Source organism: Megachile rotundata, chromosome 5, assembly GCF_050947335.1.
Source record: "Megachile rotundata isolate GNS110a chromosome 5, iyMegRotu1, whole genome shotgun sequence".
NCBI classification, from domain to species: domain Eukaryota; kingdom Metazoa; phylum Arthropoda; class Insecta; order Hymenoptera; family Megachilidae; genus Megachile; species Megachile rotundata.
The window spans coordinates 5904530-5923354 of NC_134987.1; the positions used below are offsets into that span (position 1 = coordinate 5904530).

The 18825-nt window shown below is 34.0% G+C and overlaps 1 protein-coding gene across 6 annotated transcripts in view; it reads left to right on the top strand.

Annotated features, from left to right (window-relative positions):
- The window catches only part of Patronin (calmodulin-regulated spectrin-associated protein patronin), a 130401-nt gene extending 112483 nt beyond the window's left edge, over positions 1 to 17918 (top strand). For 2 of the 6 annotated variants that reach the window (XM_012291706.2, XM_076531835.1), the window contains 20 exons: positions 234 to 315; positions 1836 to 2055; positions 2115 to 2625; positions 2715 to 2881; positions 4279 to 4455; positions 5614 to 5747; positions 5835 to 5988; positions 6063 to 6288; positions 6364 to 6596; positions 7627 to 7801; positions 7935 to 8215; positions 8337 to 8630; positions 8705 to 8941; positions 9011 to 9188; positions 9757 to 9876; positions 10856 to 10951; positions 11386 to 11484; positions 12779 to 13012; positions 13781 to 14063; positions 14635 to 17918. In XM_012291706.2, coding sequence (XP_012147096.1) covers positions 234 to 315; positions 1836 to 2055; positions 2115 to 2625; positions 2715 to 2881; positions 4279 to 4455; positions 5614 to 5747; positions 5835 to 5988; positions 6063 to 6288; positions 6364 to 6596; positions 7627 to 7801; positions 7935 to 8215; positions 8337 to 8630; positions 8705 to 8941; positions 9011 to 9188; positions 9757 to 9876; positions 10856 to 10951; positions 11386 to 11484; positions 12779 to 13012; positions 13781 to 14063; positions 14635 to 14779 — 4046 coding nt within the window. In that variant the 3' untranslated portion in view covers positions 14780 to 17918. The remainder of the gene's footprint in view (positions 1 to 233; positions 316 to 1835; positions 2056 to 2114; positions 2626 to 2714; positions 2882 to 4278; positions 4456 to 5613; positions 5748 to 5834; positions 5989 to 6062; positions 6289 to 6363; positions 6597 to 7626; positions 7802 to 7934; positions 8216 to 8336; positions 8631 to 8704; positions 8942 to 9010; positions 9189 to 9756; positions 9877 to 10855; positions 10952 to 11385; positions 11485 to 12778; positions 13013 to 13780; positions 14064 to 14634) is intronic. The other 4 variants (XM_012291709.2, XM_076531833.1, XM_003706002.3 and 1 more) reach the window with 4 other exon arrangements.
- Positions 17919 to 18825: the final 907 nt, after the last annotated feature.

Here is an 18825-nt window from a genome sequence, read left to right on the forward strand (position 1 = left end):
TGAAATTCGTGGGCATTGAAAGAACGTCACATTAAATTTTGATAATATGTGAAGTTCTGTGCCGCACACGAATTTGTGGTGTTTCATGCAAAATTAAAGATTCGCACCGATGACGGGATCTTTCTCAATTTTTTACCGTTTCACGCGTCAAAATTAATGTGCTGAATTAGATACTGATAATATTTGCTAAATATGTGGGTAAACAGTCGATACAGGATTGAATTGTTTTCTAGTTGCGAAAGCACCGTCGTCCTCCGCCGTCAAGAAGTCGCAATCGTTGCAACAAACTGCCGAAAATTATTCTCACGATGACAGGTACGGTTTTAAATTATATTCAAATTGAATAGTATTGTATATGTAACAAATATTCATTTTCAATTAGCAGTATTAATCTGTATAATTATAGTCAGCAGCGTTTTATATCTTACAAATTTTTGTTAAACATGGTACAGTCTGTTTGAAATAAACGTTCACTATTATATTGATATTACTAATGTAATTAGGGTAAAAATTAAAGATAATGTTCATAAACATTTCAAAGCTTTTGAAACATTTCTACTATGTGCTACTGTAATTTTAATCGTAATTTACAATTCGTAACTCATGAACTGTCTAACTATGTTTTACTATGTTCTAAGAGAGTATATTTGTGAGACTCAAAAGATGAAATTTTTCATTTATAGATAAGAAAGATATTCGTATTTACAAAAAACATCTTTGTACTACTCTAACCTAGTATATTCAGTTCTTTTTACCTCTGTATCTTTTAATTTCACGTATTTTTGTTTTAGCGATTTTTTGAACTTTTGAAGGTAGCTTCCTTTGTGAAGTATGTTTTAAAACACACTTGGAACTGACGGTTTTAACAGAAAATCGTATTAATGTATATTTTTCACCAAATTGATAGTACATACTCTCGAACAATGAAATATAAATTACAAATATTTAGTAAATTTCTGCATTGGAGAGTTGCACACTGTGCTTTTGTGGAAGTATTAATTATCTCGTTCTCTGTAATTGGTCAAAGTTTTAATGAGATTCAAAGATCGTAAAGTCCTCTTGTTAATATGAAAATCTGTATTCAGAAACAGCCTTTGTTCATGAAAACCATTATCACAATTACACACCATCACAAATATTTTATTAATATTCTTAATACGAAATTCTGTTGCGTATTATACAACGTAATCATTTAGGTAATTTTCTGACAATCAATTTATTCAAAAAAGAGTAGACCAAAGATTAAACTTTTATAGTACCTTGTGGTACTTTTATTCCAATTACTTCTTTGACCAGTTTCCTTTAAAATCAACCACTTGTAGCAACCTATTACATGCACATGATTATGAATGCTTCACTTGTTTGCATTACTTTCACTAAACTGTGGAAGAATTATCTAAAAATATTTATAAAGTGAATTTATAATGAAATAAATCATATGGTTGAACAAAACTTAGACTTAATTTATTTTGTTAATCACATTGTCGAAGAAAAATTAATTTTTTTTAGAATTTTTACTTACACCACTCTCACAATCATCAGCACATATATGATTTTTTGTTCTAAGCAATGAAAATAAAAGAACTACAATGTGTAATTACACGCATCCTGAATGTAGGTTCTACTTCCTCCTAAGAAGAAGATACCGAGTAATCAGATTTCAGCACGTATTTAGTGTCTGCGTTTATTTTAAACAGACTGTATCACTCATAAGAAGTAAGTCCTCCTAAAGACCTAATTAGTATCTAAGTTAGATGCAAGCGGACGAAGTTCTCACGCGTTACAGATTCGTCTGCAGCATGTTCACGTTTCGTTAACTAGCGTTCACGTTTCAGACGAGCGGGAAGCGAAGAAAGTTTCGTAGTCCATCGGGGTAAGGGCATTCCTACGTTAAGCTCCGTGGCAGACGAGAAATCTGTAACTAGAGCAGACGCCGCTGGTCGGCCGAGCAACTGGGAAGAACAGAGAAGAAGCTCTTATGCAGGCCGACGATCCAGGCGTAACAGCGTTTCGGACGATTCTCAACTGACCATCGAGAACTTTGGTGGATCTCAGGTAAAGTCAGAGCTGAGCGTAAAGAGGAATTAGTTGAGTGACAGCGTTTATCTGTGCAGGATAATTTACATAACTTCGGTAGAAATCCGGACAAGGAGGTCGGAGCTCACATAGGCAAACGTAGCACCACAGAGCCCACGTTACCGGCCAGATCCAGCGTTCAGGATGTGTACGGTAGCGGTGTTCAGCATATACTCGCGGACAACGGATACGGGAACGAAGAACCACCGAAACTGAGAAGGCAAACCTCGAACTCCAGCTTGGACAACGTCGCGCTCAAGCAGATTTTACATTCCAGTGATAACGATAATTCGGAAGGAGACACGTCCAAGTTGGCAAGCTTCGCGAACCTAAGCAGACAAAGCTCGGACAAGGGGATCAATCTGACCTACACGGAACAGGAACGCGAGGACACCACTTCTAAATCGAATCTTTCGAACAAAAAGCATGGCCAAACGAACGGTAACGGGAACGGAGAGAAGAAAACGACGTTCGCCACGTTACCGAACACGACGACATGGCAGCAGCAAAGTAATCAGCAGTCTCAGCAGGCGGAGCAACACTCTGCTGGTATGTATTTGTTGGTTGATGAATGTAGAGTGTAGAGGCGAGGTGAAGAGAAACGTTACTGACTGGATAAATGAAATTCGTACGAGCAGATGAAAACGGTGGTAACACGATTATGGCATCGCAACTGAATAACATTAGATTGAAGCTGGAAGAGAAACGGCGACACATAGAGAACGAGAAGAGGAGAATGGAGGTTGTCATGTCGAAACAACGTCAAAAAGTGGGAAAAGCCGCGTTCTTGCAAGCTGTCACGAAGGTAAAACGCGCGATTATGTTCACACTGACGATCACGGAGTTCGCGTTCTCCATTTTGGACCTCATGATCGAGTCTCAGCCAGATCACTTTCATGGCCTCTTTAATGATTTGTTTCCCTCATTGATATTGACAAAAGTGTAAATACTTCATAAACGTAATCAAACCTAATACCGCGATGAGACCGACTACTAATCCATTGATTGTTAATTTGATCAAAAAGAAACAGAACATTGAATACAGCCATGAGGTATTTGAAGTTTAGCCACGGGTGTTTAGTATAGAGCAATGCATAATTGTAAGTTGAATACTAAACGGTTTCTTTTTCTTCTGCAACAAAATTTTATTTAGATTCTGATGCGGTTGAACATTTTATTGTATATTTGCATACGTGTTTTATTTAATTTCATACCTGGCTGTATTACTATATTCGATTAATTTGAAGTAGCGTGCAAGCGAGCTTGCAATAATAATGTTTTATTTCAGGTAAATGCAGCATATTTTTTCGATACTTATTCAGTTTTTGTTTCCAATATCTATTCTTATATATCGTTAGCTTCTCAAGTAATGAATTTGTGTGTAGTTGCAAATGCGACATAATCTTGATGCCTAATTATGGTTAATGCAAATAATCTTTATTGCCAGCTGTATACTATTGTAATTCTTTTTCTTTCTCACCTTTCAGCTGTACTTGGTGGTAAGTGCATGCTGATGCAATAAAATTGTATTATAATACCAAATAATTATGTACATATACATATAGTCTACACACTTGATAATATAGGCTATCAGTTCTTTGAATGCCATTCTGGCTTTCCTGCTTCCAAATATTTTTATATATAAAACCTTTCCATTGTTAACATGAATACGAATGTATATTGACAAAAAGTAACGTTTAAATTAATTTGGTGGTGGTATGCATGCTTTATTTAGTTATTAGATGTTTCTTACCAAAAAAGTTACATTCAAATTTCCTTTAATAATCAGAATATAAAAAGCTGTAAAAAATTCTTAAATATAGATAATATTTTAACAAGTAGTTTATAGCTAAAAGATTCTTTGCATCACAGAAGTTAGTCGATAACAATAAAAGCACCTTAGTTCCTTTAAAAAATGATTAATTAATCAAATAGGAATACTTATAGATACTTCCATTCGAGTTGGAGATATCATGCAGTATGAGAATTCAAAAAAGTTCTGAAATGGTGCAATAGTGAATAAAGCCATTGGCAATGAAGTATTTGCAATTCTTTGAACTGGCTTTGGCATTTAGTGCTTGAATGTAACGTATATTTCACTGTGGAGAACTCCGACCATGGTGTGGTGGTTGGTGACATATCGGACTCACCATATGCGGACTCCAAGTACTTAACAAGGCACGGTGCTTGGGCTGGTTGCAGGGTAAGGTTAAATCTCCTTCTTCGTCAACGTCTGGGGGGGACAGTCCGGCTGAAATTGGTCCCCCCACTCCTGTAACCTCCGGATCTTCGGGGGAGACCCCGACAAGTGTTTCCGAGACGACCCTCGTAACCCAACAACCCCCTCAAGAAAAACCACAGAGACCCTTCTCGCTCAAGGTACGATATTTTAACAGAATGTTCCATGCGGATGAACATTTAAAAACAAAACACATACTTGCTGATTCGCTGATTTGTCTAGACCTACATACATACATGCTTATGTATGGCTTTTAAGTATTCGTTAACTCTCTTTTTGTACTTTTTAGTATTTCTGCTTCGAAGAATACAGTAAAAGACTTTGAATAGTTATTTTTAATTATATTAATATTTGAAAGATGTCAGGAGTAGTAATAATATGCTATAGTGTGCTGCAAAGTAAGATAGAAAATGTGCTTGATATAATTTCTTATCGAAGGATAATTTTATTTGAGTTCGTAACAATGGATAATCAGTTTGCTTCTTGTCGCTTACATTAGTCATAGAGGAAAACGAAACAGTCCCAATGCATTCTGTGGTATTTAAATGAATTTGACATTCTGCTCCCACATTTCAGTGCAGTTTGTACAATATCGCTCTCGGAACGCATGGTACAGTACTAAACACTCCCTGGACCAGAATTATAGAAATGTGTTTGAATCTTTATAATTGTTGTTTGTGGTGGTGGTACTTTACACTTCTGTTCTAAGTATTCTCTGGCACAGAAATCTTAACAACAAAACCAACTTAATTTTGGAATAATATGTATTGTATGTATGAATACATTGAACTGGATTGATTTAATGTTTTATACGTATCTCTAACTGAGTAGTTAATTGTAGCAATTAATCTATGTTAACTGTAATCCTACCTGCTACTTTAACTAAAAGTGATAAACATGGCAATTTTAGTATTTGCAATTATTTATAATATTAATTAAACAAGTACATAAAAATAAGGTTTATAAATTATTTTTAAATCTTTGGTTATCAGATATATAAAACTTTCAAATTAAATAATCATCTGAATACTATTTTTATTCCTCATTTACATTAAATGCCCTTCCATATAAACATTGTACATCCACAGGTAAACTCTGTACTTACAATAGAAATATTTATATACACATCAACAAAACTTAATATCATCTTAAAATGAAATATGTATGTATATAAATAATTTAATAAAATTTCAATAAAGCAAATTTGCCTGTAGGTGTATGCCAAACCAATAGAATCGATGAAAGTTCTATTTACATCCTTTAAAATAATCTTCCCATATTTATACCAATGACTATAGGAAATTAGCGAGGATGTTCGGGATGTTGAACACAAATGGCTGGAACATGATGGTAATGCACCGTTTATTGAAACAAGGCGTACACCAGATATTGAGAACATGGATCTTGAGCAGTATCATCAATCCATTTCACAGTCAGTATTTATGTTCACGTCATAAAACATATGTGTAGATTTTCAGTTTTTCTGGCCCCTTTTGAATAGACATACACTTTTTCGCAGAATGAATAACAGCCTCAGTGAAATACAAGCCGATATACAACGTTTGGCAAATCAGCAGAATCAGATACAGCAGCAACACTTAATGACACAGCATCAACAACAAATGCAACAACAACTGCAACAATTACAGAGTCTAAGTCAACAACATTTACAAGTATGTATTGTGCACATTTATGGTTTGATTTTATTTTACTATTTTTCAATGTGTATTTCTTTCTTGTTCTTTAGAGTTTTGGAATGGCGCCAATGAATCCATTAACATCTAAATTGCAAGATACTCAGCAACAGTCTCAATTCTACTTACATGATCAACCACAACTACAGAGACGAATGTGGGGTCAACCACCTCCTACCCAAAGTTTAGCGAATGAAATGGCTGCAGTTGGTTATAACCAACCTATGGATCCTCGATATGGCTCTCAACCAACAAGTACATACATTACAGATCAATTGAGTAAAGAATGTTTAAATCATAACTTGATATTGATAGAATTACTTCATAATTTATCTTATATTACGTAATCCGTAGCTTATCAGCAAGATATGCGTTTATATCAAGACACGCGGAATTGGGGAACGCATCAACCTCAACAGAAAGGTTTTGTTTTGCACGATACTCCTCAGGAACCGAGGTACCTTAATGGTGGAGATCATAGTCTTTGTAATAATCAAATGAGTCACCCTGGTTCTACATATCCAACTTCTGCATCCATCTTCAATCAAACACCACCATCTTCTGCTAGTCCACAACATCGTAACGCTGTAAGTATCATGTTTACAATTGTTTATATTGTGATCTGAATGTTAACAGATATATACATTCATAAAGATTAAGTAAAATATATTACTGAATTTTGTAAATTTTACATTGGTTAGAATAATTATATTTTAAACGAAGTATGGAAAGGAGGAGAATTATTTAAAACAAAGTCAAATATAGTTGTTGAGACCGTATGATGTCACTTTTTTTTGATCAGGTGCATAGTAAATGAGCTGTCATATATCTATATACAATATATACATATATATGCAAGCAGCACTCAGGGAACCAGTTAGTGATGTAATGCACATTTATAGATACTCTTTAACACTTAGTATGGCAGATGTTCCCTGCACCGAAGTATCAGCGTCTGAGTGCTTGTATTTTCTTGTAAAATTATCCGTTTTGTTTTGAATTGTAATCAACAATATTAACAAAATGCGATTGTTTCATTCATGTACTATCAGTAATTCATATAATTACCATTATGAGGTTTGTTTGTTTATAATTATTGGACAGTGCATATTTATTTTATAGTTACTGTATCTGTTACAATATACAATGTATAATAACTTGTAAGTAGTTATTATATATTTTTGTTATATACATATTTTGTTACATACATATGATGGTGGAACCCAGAAAACATCATAACGTGTTGTAAAATTTATAGCTTAAAAAACAAAAAATATAGTACTGAAAATCATACTTATTATCTTATTTAAAAATTAATTCAATCATATTATTAAAAAAGGTTTCAGTTGGTAATTTTATTTCTATTAAATCTAGCAATTAGTTTTTGTCATATTGAACATTTTTTTATTCGATAAGGTTCCACGTATTTAACTAAATTATTTATAATTTATTATGTAAAATGATTACTCTTAAAATAAGTGATCCATCTATGTAAAAATTTATACGTTACTCAGGTGTTCATGACATGCACTCACAGTATTAATATACCAATGACATATCAATTATAAAATATACCAATTATAAATTAAATTTTCTATTATTTATTATGTTATGTAGGTTCATCGAATAAGTCAGTTAATGAGTGAAAGCCCTGAACCAAAAAGGCCGACTGTACATCACATACCAATAAAGTGTGAAAGTCCTACAGAAAAAAGGCAAGTTACAGCGTTACATGCCCCCGTTCCAGCTCCACCCGTTGACGACATGAAACCTCAAAATATCTCATTTATTGGTAAATATATATCTTTCCATTTGCTTTAAATTATCATGCATAACGCTTGCAAAACATTTATTGAATTTATGTTTTATTGTTCATTCATTTTTTTGTTATGTTTGTTGTGTTTACTCGTTATTATGTTTTAAAGGAAATGATGATGAGCTTACACAAGGTATAAGAGGTTTACATATTACGTCTGGCAGCCGTACATATAGAATTCCATCACCAACTAGACCTTCAATATCACGCAATTCATTTCAACCTCATCCATCATTAAGAGAAGCCACACCATCTCCATCAGGTACGCCAGAGGTAACACCTCTCGATCCAACGGATGCTGGTGAGAAAGGATTTTACATTTGCTTTGATAACGATGCACCGAAGAAACCAAAACCGACCCTTAGAGTGAAAAGAACATCTCCCAAAAAGGTAAATACAGTTTCATACAGAATTAAAATAATTTTTACATAAACATTAGTCGAATAATTTCCAAGTGTGATGTGAAAAAGGTATCTGAAACTATAGTTCAATTATTTAATATCATTTTCAGGAAAGAAGTGTATCGTCGTATGTTGAAAACGAAGATTTCACGGTACGTCCTGAATCGCCATCTGTAAGCGCCATCGATAGACAACAGAAACAGCTAGAAGCTCAACGAGATTTAGATAGAGAAAAGCAACGTCAAGCAGATGAAAGAGAATTTCAGCGACAAGAAATTCGAGATAGGGAACTGCAAAGAGAAATGGAGAGAGAAAAGCAGAGAGAGCGACGCGAAGCTAGTGCAGAAGGTCGACAATCTGGAGTTGGCTTAATAATCGGAAATCAACTTGCAAACCCAGATCCAGTACGTGTCCCTAATGAGTGTCACCTGGTCAGTAACTATTATTCCAGCTTTATTTAACTGCTTTACTTTCATAGAACTCTTTGGATGAAATGGAGCGGAAAAAAGAACGTATAATGTTACTGTCGCTACAAAGAAGACAGCAGCAAGAGGAAATGAAAGAAAGGAAAGAGGCAGAAGCTCAGGCACGTCGCGAACAAGAGAAATTGAAAGCTGAGGAAAGAGCTCGTAAAAAGGAGGAGGAAAGACAACGAAGAGCGGCTATTTTGGAGCAACATAAAGTAAAAAAGGCGATAGAGGAAGCGGAAAGAGAAGTGTGTATTCTTTCTAAATTTTGTAGTCAATATTTGTTGAGTTGTTTAAATGTAGTTATTGTTGTTTAGGGAAAAGTTATCGATAAAGAGCTTCTAAATGCGATAAAACCGACAAAATTGCGAAATAAGACTGCTACAACCCGACCACGACCCAAGACAATTCATGTGGATGCCGGTGCGGATTTGGATTCTGGAGCTCTCACACCTAGTCGCGGGAAAAAGGGTTCTTCTTCTAATTTAAGTACAGGTACGAGAATGGACGTAACGTGATTTAGTAGTGTAAGTAGTGTGATCAGTAATTCTTGGAGATCAATCGTACAGACGTGAACATACATTAAGTAGCATATAGGTGTAGTTGAGACGATTAATGTTTACATATATTTACATGACATAGCTCAGTACGCCGTATATCTTTATCTCCAAGATAACAGTTACCACTGCTACCGTAACGAGTGTATTCCTTTGTTATAATCTTCTAATATAGTTTCTCAATGTTGTAATGTAATTGCATTTACTCTTTGCATGGCGAAGATTCGAGTCGAGAAAGTTTTATTTTATTTTAGTAACCGCCGTCTTTTCCATATTGATTTTTGTTGTATTTGTTTTTCTTTTTTTTTTTAATAAGATCTCACCCAATTCACAAATCACACGCTCCAAATTTTCTCTGGCTATTGCTAGTTTATCAGTCGATTAATTTAAAATGAGACCGTCAACGAACCATCATTGACCTCGTACATTTCGTAGACTCGTTCGACTAAACTAGAATAGTGAAGAAAATTCGAGCTGATTGTTTTGCACTAACACACTTACTGTAGCGTCGCTGACCTCCCCGACGATGAGGCGAGACTACTACCGAGGCTCGCAGGACAGTCTCACTGCTGCCCATTTCGATGAACGACGTTCCGGCCCTCTTTATCGGGGCGGCAGTCTCAGGGGTATGCACAACACACACTCTCTGACTCGCATTTGTATCTGATACATCACATATATGTGAGCTTTTGTCATAATAAGAATGCATACGAAAAACTAAATCGATGAAGTTCAAATATAAAGAATCATTCTATGATTACGCTCACTGATGAAAATATTTTGCTTATAGTTTTGCTTAATGTTTAACCCTTTCGTTAGGTACAATTATATTCAACCACCATTGAGTGATTATTGTATACTATAGGTGCCTATAATCAGAACCACCATTGCAGTTTGCTGAATCCGGGATAAAAATCCTCATGTGAGGATTTAATTGTGACAAACTTAATCCAAAACTAATTCAACACTAACCTGAACTAATACAACGATTAATACATGTAACTTACTGTTATAGTTTTTACGTGTTCAATGTCCAAAACCCAGTGGCACATTGTTTCCGTAAATCGAGAACAAAAATAGTTGTCCTCAGTTTACAAAAACAATGTACATTAATTTATTTAATCTGTATGAAGGTCTCTAAACACAGGAGACTAGAGTAAATGTCCCGTTTATCCGGCACTAATAGTGATACTGGTTATAATCACTCATTGTGTATAACAAATTCCTAAATTACGTATTTCTAATGAAGTGATAAGTTGAAAGAATTTGATTAGATATCATTTTTGGTTGTTGCCATAGTGAAAGGGTTAATAACAAGTAACATTCAGAGTAAATTCATAAATCATGCGTAACACATTATACTAAATAGTTAAATTGGCAAATATTCGATAACATTGTGTTCATTCATTTTTTTCAAAATTAATAAGTTTCGTTATATGAATGATCTATCATGGCACTTCTTTGTTTTATATTTTGCATGCTTCGATTAATTTAACTATCTGTCAATTAGTGTAATGTTGTAGCTACATATTATAAAAACATGATAGTATCTAGTATCATCCTGGAGAAGAACTAACTGATTGTAATAGAGGTACCCTATTTTAGTATCTTCCGTAGATTCGCCCGACGACGGTAGAGGTTCCTCCCCTTGCCGAAGTATGAATCAACTTGGTCGACGTGGTTCCTACAAAACGTCCAGAGGTGGGTTTATTCATTATACCTAGTAAGAATGCCGTATCATGTTCCTTAAACGTTTGGCTTGATGAAAGTAGACTCGTTGCAGGATGTATCACTGGTATGGGCAGCTACCGTATCAATCTTACAGTTGTTGAATATTTCATTAGTGTTTGATTATCCTTCAGATTTATCTAAGTAAGGTTTACTTAAGGGTATATTACTTTATTTTTTATAAGTAGCGCCTTTTATTAGTAGATTCTTTCAGTTGGAACGCAACATTGTTTCTGCACCAACCTGCACCAGCTATCTTGAGTTTTTTGATGTTCCTAATGGACATGGCTCGTAGTTAGACTCTGCCCCCTGATGCAATGACGTACGATTGAAGCATCCCCTACTATTTAATCTTTGATCGTACATAGCGTTTGGAATGTAACAAGGTAAACATTGCATTATTGCAGATGTGCAGGAGCCTCAGCAACAGGTTAGAGGCAGGCCTAAATACCCGAGTTACCAAAACTTTAAGGGGAGAAAGTCTAATTCCTTGATGAATTTGTGTGGTAAGAAGCACCAGTGACTTGGAATACGTTTAATTCCCCCTTCTATCGTGCAACAGTATTTTTACGTGTCAAGTACACCGTTCCAATTTTTTGTAGGCTATAATAGCATACACGTAGTCGCATGTCGGCAGATCGGAGCACAGGTGGCAGTGAACTTACACGCATACACCAACAGCACATTTATTATCTATGTATTCAAAATTCTGTCTGCCTACGTTTGTTTTACGTTATTTTAAAGCATAAATGTAAATGAAGCATAAGTAAAAGACTGTAAGCATAAATGACAATTGTATCAAGCATGATTTTTATTGCTTGTCGATCAAGAACAGATGGAATTTTGATTCTCATTCACAGGATAACTCATTCGCTGGCAGTAGATAAGATTAAGTTGATGCTTGGTTGGGCTTATTGTTGTACAGCACTGGTTTGTGGGTACGGATACTTTTCAGTGTATTTTTCAGATTATTGTTGGTGGTTCCAGTTTCCATTATAATAACCTTTCACTCTGACTCACATTTAGGTCCTGTATCATATGGTTATCCTATCACTTATGTTGGATATGTATTTTTTCTGTCGTTCCTTTCTCTTTTTATTTCCAGGTATTATGGAAATTGGGCATAGCAAGTTCATCCACAATGTGAACTTTCTACTTTTAAATTTATTTCTTGAACATTTCAAGCGTTTGTAGTTATAAGCAATAAATTATACTGTAATTATTGGAATGAGCTTGCTATGCTTTATTTGTTCGCCTAAGATCACAGAATTGTCACATAGCAATCATGTGTTTCATTACAAGCAAATTTGTCCAATCGCGCGTTATAAAGTCTTAGATGAGAATAGAGGTCCGGTGTAAATCGTCAAAATTCCTGATAAATAGTTCCTTACTAGATCGTATTAGAAAACAATATCCTCTGTTCTGTAATAAAATAGATTAACAAATAGAATCAGAGAGTCTTGATCCTTACTGTTCGTGCGATATCAATATATATGTTAAGGATGATCATTTTATATTGGACGCAAGCTATGAAGATGGATATTCTTGAAGGTCCTTTGTAAGTCTAACAAGTGACTAATATTTCTCGGTATATATGAGGAACTAACCGTTAGTAATTAATGCAACAGAAAGAAAGAATTACCTCGTTTAAATTTATTCTTGCTTTTGGATGGGTAAACGTGTTATCATCGACTGACCGTTGAAGATCCGTATCTCTAGTCCTTTATCGTGAACGGACACGTACGTTCGAACCTTTTCTTTTTTATTTCTATCTTCATATTACTGAGCTTGCGTTCGCAGGTTCGAGTAGTGATCAAGACGGTATGATGTGTCGATACACAGATACGGACAGCGGCCTGGGCAGAGCAACACCACCGAGGAGAGCACCGAGTCCGGGCATGGGCAGCATGAGGCATCTTCCTTCGCCATCGGGACCTGGATCTCTACCTCCTGGTTTGATGACTAAGAGACGAGTGTTTGATGATGGTAGCAGTGACATCAGTAGCACACCAAGTTCAATGATGGACTATAACGGTGAATAAATATTACCCTAAATATTTCCCTCAGATTTAAAAGAACTTTTGCAAACAAGTTGTGTTATAACTTTCCTTGTATATAATTTTAGGTGTGGATGATCAGTAGTTTACAAGATACTTCTCTACCTGACAACCGGTAATCCAAGTCCATTTTTGCTACTTTTCAAGAAAGGTAAAAAGCAAGTGCATTTACAAATTCCTTGTATGAACATTGATTAAACAGAGAAACACAAAAATGGACTTGGATTAGTCTGGCATTCAGGTACAGATTTAATGTTAAAGTTTCAATAAGATTTAGTCCCCTATTATAAAATATGCTTTTAATATAATTTTATATTTAACCATATTAAATCTAACCTTATCCAACCGACTACACAGCCGGTTAAAAGCTATGATCAACATTGTTTTGCACGAGTTCAAATATTTGTAGATCAGTTTCAATTCTGCTTATAAATTAGACATAGAACATTATAATAAATTAACAGTTGTTTTTAATAACAAGCACTTAAGTTCAACAAGAAGTAATCAAAATTTTATTAAAATTGAAAAATATTATTGTAACTTGTAAAACTTCAATATTTTTGTAAATAGTAAAACTTAATTGTATAGCACATGTTTATAGATGAATCTAAAATTAGTTCTTTGTAAATGTTTTATGTGTGTCTAGGTTTATAATTTGAGAAGTCTTTATGACATTGTAAGCTAATAAGACTATCATAAAAATTGTATAGAATTTCAAAAACTCATTATCAATATTGTTCAACAGGTCCAAGATTATATAAACAACCAACGACGAAGTCGAATCGTGGAATTATGTTAAACGCCGTTGAATACTGTGTGTTTCCTGGTACAGTAAACAAAGAAGCGAAAAGAAGAGTTTTAGACGAGATTGCAAGATCGGAAAGCAAGCACTTCCTTATTTTATTTCGAGATGCTGGCTGCCAATTCCGGGCTCTTTATTCGTATTGCCCTGATAGAGAAGAAGTATCTAAATTGTACGGTACTGGACCGAAACAAGTCATTGATAAAATGTTCGACAAATTTTTCAAGTAAGTCTATCATTTTCCTACTCTTGTTCTTATCGTGAATACACTTTTAGGTAAAATCAAAGGTAATTCTTTTTATTAATATAAATTCTTTATTACTTCAAAATGTATTATATAATAGATTGCAGAGATTAGACATTTTTATTATAAATGTTAGTTCTGATCTAATCACTTATTCAATTTTAATATTCTATGTGTGCGTATTAGATGCTTATATGTGTAGACAGTTAGAGACATTTTCAGAAATAAAATATTTTAGAAAAGGAGTTATAGATATAATAATTAAAATGCGTGTAGTGACTAATTACTAAGATTAATAGATTTTATATACAATATTGACTATTGCAAAAATGACCTTGAGAAAGTATTAAGAGTTTAGAAAAAAATTGCTGTATCATATATGTTTCTTAAAATAGTGTAACTTTTTTATAAAACTATGAATAACAAGGATAGCTGTTCCTATTTAAGTTCCTTTATATACTATGAATCAGAAGAGGGAAACTAAAGAATAAGAAATTATACTGAATTTTCTTTTAATATAGTTTGTAATGTAAATGTATTGTTTTGATTGTAGATACAATTCGGGAGGAAAATGCTTTTCACAAGTTCACACGAAGCATCTGACCGTAACCATAGATGCCTTTACGATACACAATAGCCTTTGGCAGGGCAAGAAGGTGAATTTGCCGAACAAGAAAGACATGCCTCTCGTCATATAGTTTTACACAAGTGTCACACTTAACATTAATGCTACTATGCCCTTTGTTGTTCATAGTTACTATTTTAATACAGGCCCATATTAAATTAATGCAAAACGTTGCGTTCTTAGTCAATTTTATAAAAGGCAAATGATTGATGCTGATTCGTACAGAGAGAGACGAATGTGCAATCTTCAATTCGAGTGTTTTGGCGCGATTTCATGCTATACTTAAAACGGCGTATCGTTACCCCAATTACATCCTTTCGTTTGTCATTTGTTCTCTTTTTCTTTTTGTTTTTGTTTTGTTTTATTTCGTTTGTAAGTTTAACGTTGGCATCAATCACCGTGTCGTAAGGTTTACCAATATCTATTAATAGGAATGGTTTGTTGTCAGTATCTAATACCTTTGCGGACTAACTTTCGACTTGTAAGCTGCTGTGTTGTAAATGAAACATGTGACTGATGTTAAAAGGTATTAATTTTTTTTTTAATAATTCTCATCGCTAAGAGAGGCAGGGCTTTCATAAATGTCATGTAAAACGAATGTTTCGTATTTGTATTGCATTAAGTAATTCGCACATGTTTCCCCGTTACGCGTAAATTAAAAATTCTTAATTATCATTATTCTTATTCTTATTATTATTATAGCATTGACTTTTACAGATCGATAAACATAAATGGAGGATCATTAATTTGAATAGCCAAATTTTTCGAATCTTTGTATTTAATTAGTGCTTATTTAATATTTTAAAACTGAAAACACTAAGTGATATGCTTACTTCATATAAAAATTATTTCTTTCACTATAAATTCAGTATATAAATTTTTTAATTAAATGATTTAGCCTGTTAACTTAGGAATATTTTTAATTTTTCTTCTCGTGTGTGTAATAAAGGAGAAAATAGTTTAACTATTTAATTGCGGATATTTTTTACCTTTGCATGCTTTGTATCTGAGTGAATTAATTTATTTTTTCCTTAACAGGTTAATAATGTTTCGTCCAAAAATTTCTTCATTTTTTATATCGTGAAATTTTCTTTTCCTTTATGTAAACTTTTTAAACCGAATTAATGATTCCTCATAAAGTATTGAGATTTGCAGCTGTTGACGGTTGCAGCAACGTTTGTAGGTGTAATTCGTTCTTTAAATAAAAGCGTGTAAGAACCAGCTCACGGACTAAAAAACGAAAAAGAAAAAATGTGGGTTTGTAAATAATTATGTTGATTCTGATTAGTGAAAGAGAATACCAAATCAGCCTTAAGATCGATCTGAATGCAATCGATGTTGTGCAAGGATGATTTTCTTTACGGTGTAGGTACACACTATAATTTATATAATGTCGCATTGATCTTTAAATTTCGAAGCGAATTTTACGAAGTGTGTTAGATATACTGAGTGTCCTGGTAGAAGTAAGAAAAATACTGTCGTACAAACATCGGCTTATGAATGCTTTATTAAAAAGTTACAATGAAAATGTGGAATAACTAGGGATTTATTCTTCATAAATAAAGTTTTACCACAGTATAACTTTTGAACAAAATATACGCTTATGTTTGTACAACATTCTTTTTTTATCTCCATTTGTAAAACATACCAGGACACAGGAGAGTATGAGAAACCATTGAAAAACTGTACCAAAAGTAAATTCGTTCTCCTAGGAGAATTTTGGTAATTGATAAGTGTTGTCCATGTATAAAAAAAGATGGCTAAAAGAACCGGTGAGATTTTCGATCAGACGCTCTCTTTTTTCTATTTTTTGTGCGCAATTCATACTTATTTTGTATAATGTATCGAACACTGAACTCTGATATTAGAGCGTTGTAAGAGGAAGGCAGAGAATGGCGCGGGATGAAAGTACCCGTTATAACAAAGTCGACGTGTGCACAGATTTTTAACAAAAATTAATATTTATTTCAATTTCCTAGGCCTAAATGTTTTTAATACGACAGTCCATAGTCTGCGTTTCTCGTGAACGAATTAACAATTTATTTATAAACATCGTAGCGACAGGGCCGACGTGAACATTGCAAATTTAGGTATCAAAATTTTGCGGGGCCAAAAGCAATTTATTTGCATATTTAAAGTCAGAATGTTTTGTAATTAGATAACCTCAAATTTGGGATGCTTTGAAATTAGAACACTTTAAATTTGGAATGCTTTAAACTTGGAATGTTTCAAATTTGGAATGCTTCAAACTTGAATCACTTCAGGTTTATTAAAAACTTGGAATGTTTCAAATTTGGAACGCTTTAAACTTGAAACACTTCAGGTTTATTGAAAACTTGCTATGCTTCAAACTTGGAACCCTTCAAGCTTCAGATACTTTAAACTTCAGACATTTTAAGCTTTGAACAAACTTGGAATGCTTCTGCAAAGGTTTTTGAAATTTAATTCTAAGCTCTTGATGCTTAAAATGCTACAAGCTCAGGACAATTATAAATGTTATTAGTACTATAATGCTATGTAACCCCACAAAATTTTCGATAAAGTTTTTTTGTGCCCTTTAAAGCCTAGCACCGGCCGTGCGTAACGTATGAAAAATTTTAAAGAAGCGAACTAAAGCGTTCGTTAGTTCGTTAATCGTCCGTTTTTACGAGTTTTATCGACAGTATACAGGGTGCTTCAAACGGAACGCTTAAAATTTTCAACTGTGATTACAGTTTATTTGAGATAGTTATTGACGTAAATAAATTTCATTTGTCATTTACGATTATATTTCTTTCCATCTGAAATTGCTGTCTGTCTCGAAACACCCTGTATATCCTTCGTTCTCCAGCTGGCAATTGTTCTCCTTATTTAGTATGGTTTGTGTCATTTCCTAATGGAACGTGTCAGTCCAATTTCCAGCGAGATGTAACACGCGCCTCTTGTATTGTACATGATGACTAATTAGCATAATAATGTTAACGGGAAGAACTATTTATTGTGCCATAAATTACAATGTCCGCCTTTCGTGTAGGACTGGCACTAACCCTTCCACTTCCATGATTCGATCTTTATTATTTTTTCTTTTTAATGCGTACACAGCAATTCGTTTGTCGCAATATATTGATAGAAGGAATGGATAGACGTTAGATAGAAATATAAAATACGATTTTGTACAGAATTATGGAGGGTCTATATTAAAGAATTTTCCGTTTGTTTTCGTTTAAATTATATTCAACGTGTGTGTCGCAGACTTTATTAACCTTTTGCGGTCAGCTTAATTTAATTCGAAATAATGCGCCGACTACTGCCGCGAACATTTTAGAATGCAGAACGATAGAAATTTAAGAATTTTTCTTTCTTGCTGAGGTTTCCAAAGTTAACAAATATCTCTGGCAATAACTACGCTCGTGTCTAGGAAGCATATTTCCACCACAAAGGGTTAATTTTCTATTCGTTCTTGTACACCAAGAATTTTGAGAGAAAACAGTGGAAAATCAGTTCGTTCGAACGAAAGACCCCCTGTATTCTACGATGGCATAACACAACAGGACCGTATTATTATTAATTATTAAGTAATTATGCAACATATCGAAATTCATGTTCATAACGATTAATCGCAAACGAAAATATATTTTTAATTCGCAATGATACACTTGGTTCGATCGCCCTAAGATTTATTTTGCCACCAGTTTGGGGCTCGAGAAAAATTGTTAAAAAAGATGATCCGTCGATTGTAGTATCCAAAGAAATTCGTTATTCTATTCTCGTCTAATTGTAAATCTATTTACGTACTGTCGTAAAAAAAAATGAATAGAAGAGAAAAACGTTTGCGAGCTTCAGACTCCGAAAATAGTCCGACCTGACAATATTGAACACGAGTAAAAGTAAATTAAACGCCATAAGATGAAGTTGTAAAGAGTGGAGGCGAAAGTCGTAGGCAAAGTCTACGATGACAACTATAAACGAACGATGAATGAAGATTATGATAAACGATATTTATATAGTAGTCACTAATCTTAAGAATCAACCAGAAAATCGGCTTGCGAATGAAAGGGATTTGAAATATTATAAGAAAGTTACAAATAATAGAAGGTTCGAAACAAAGAAAGGGATACATAACAATTGTAGCTGAAAGGA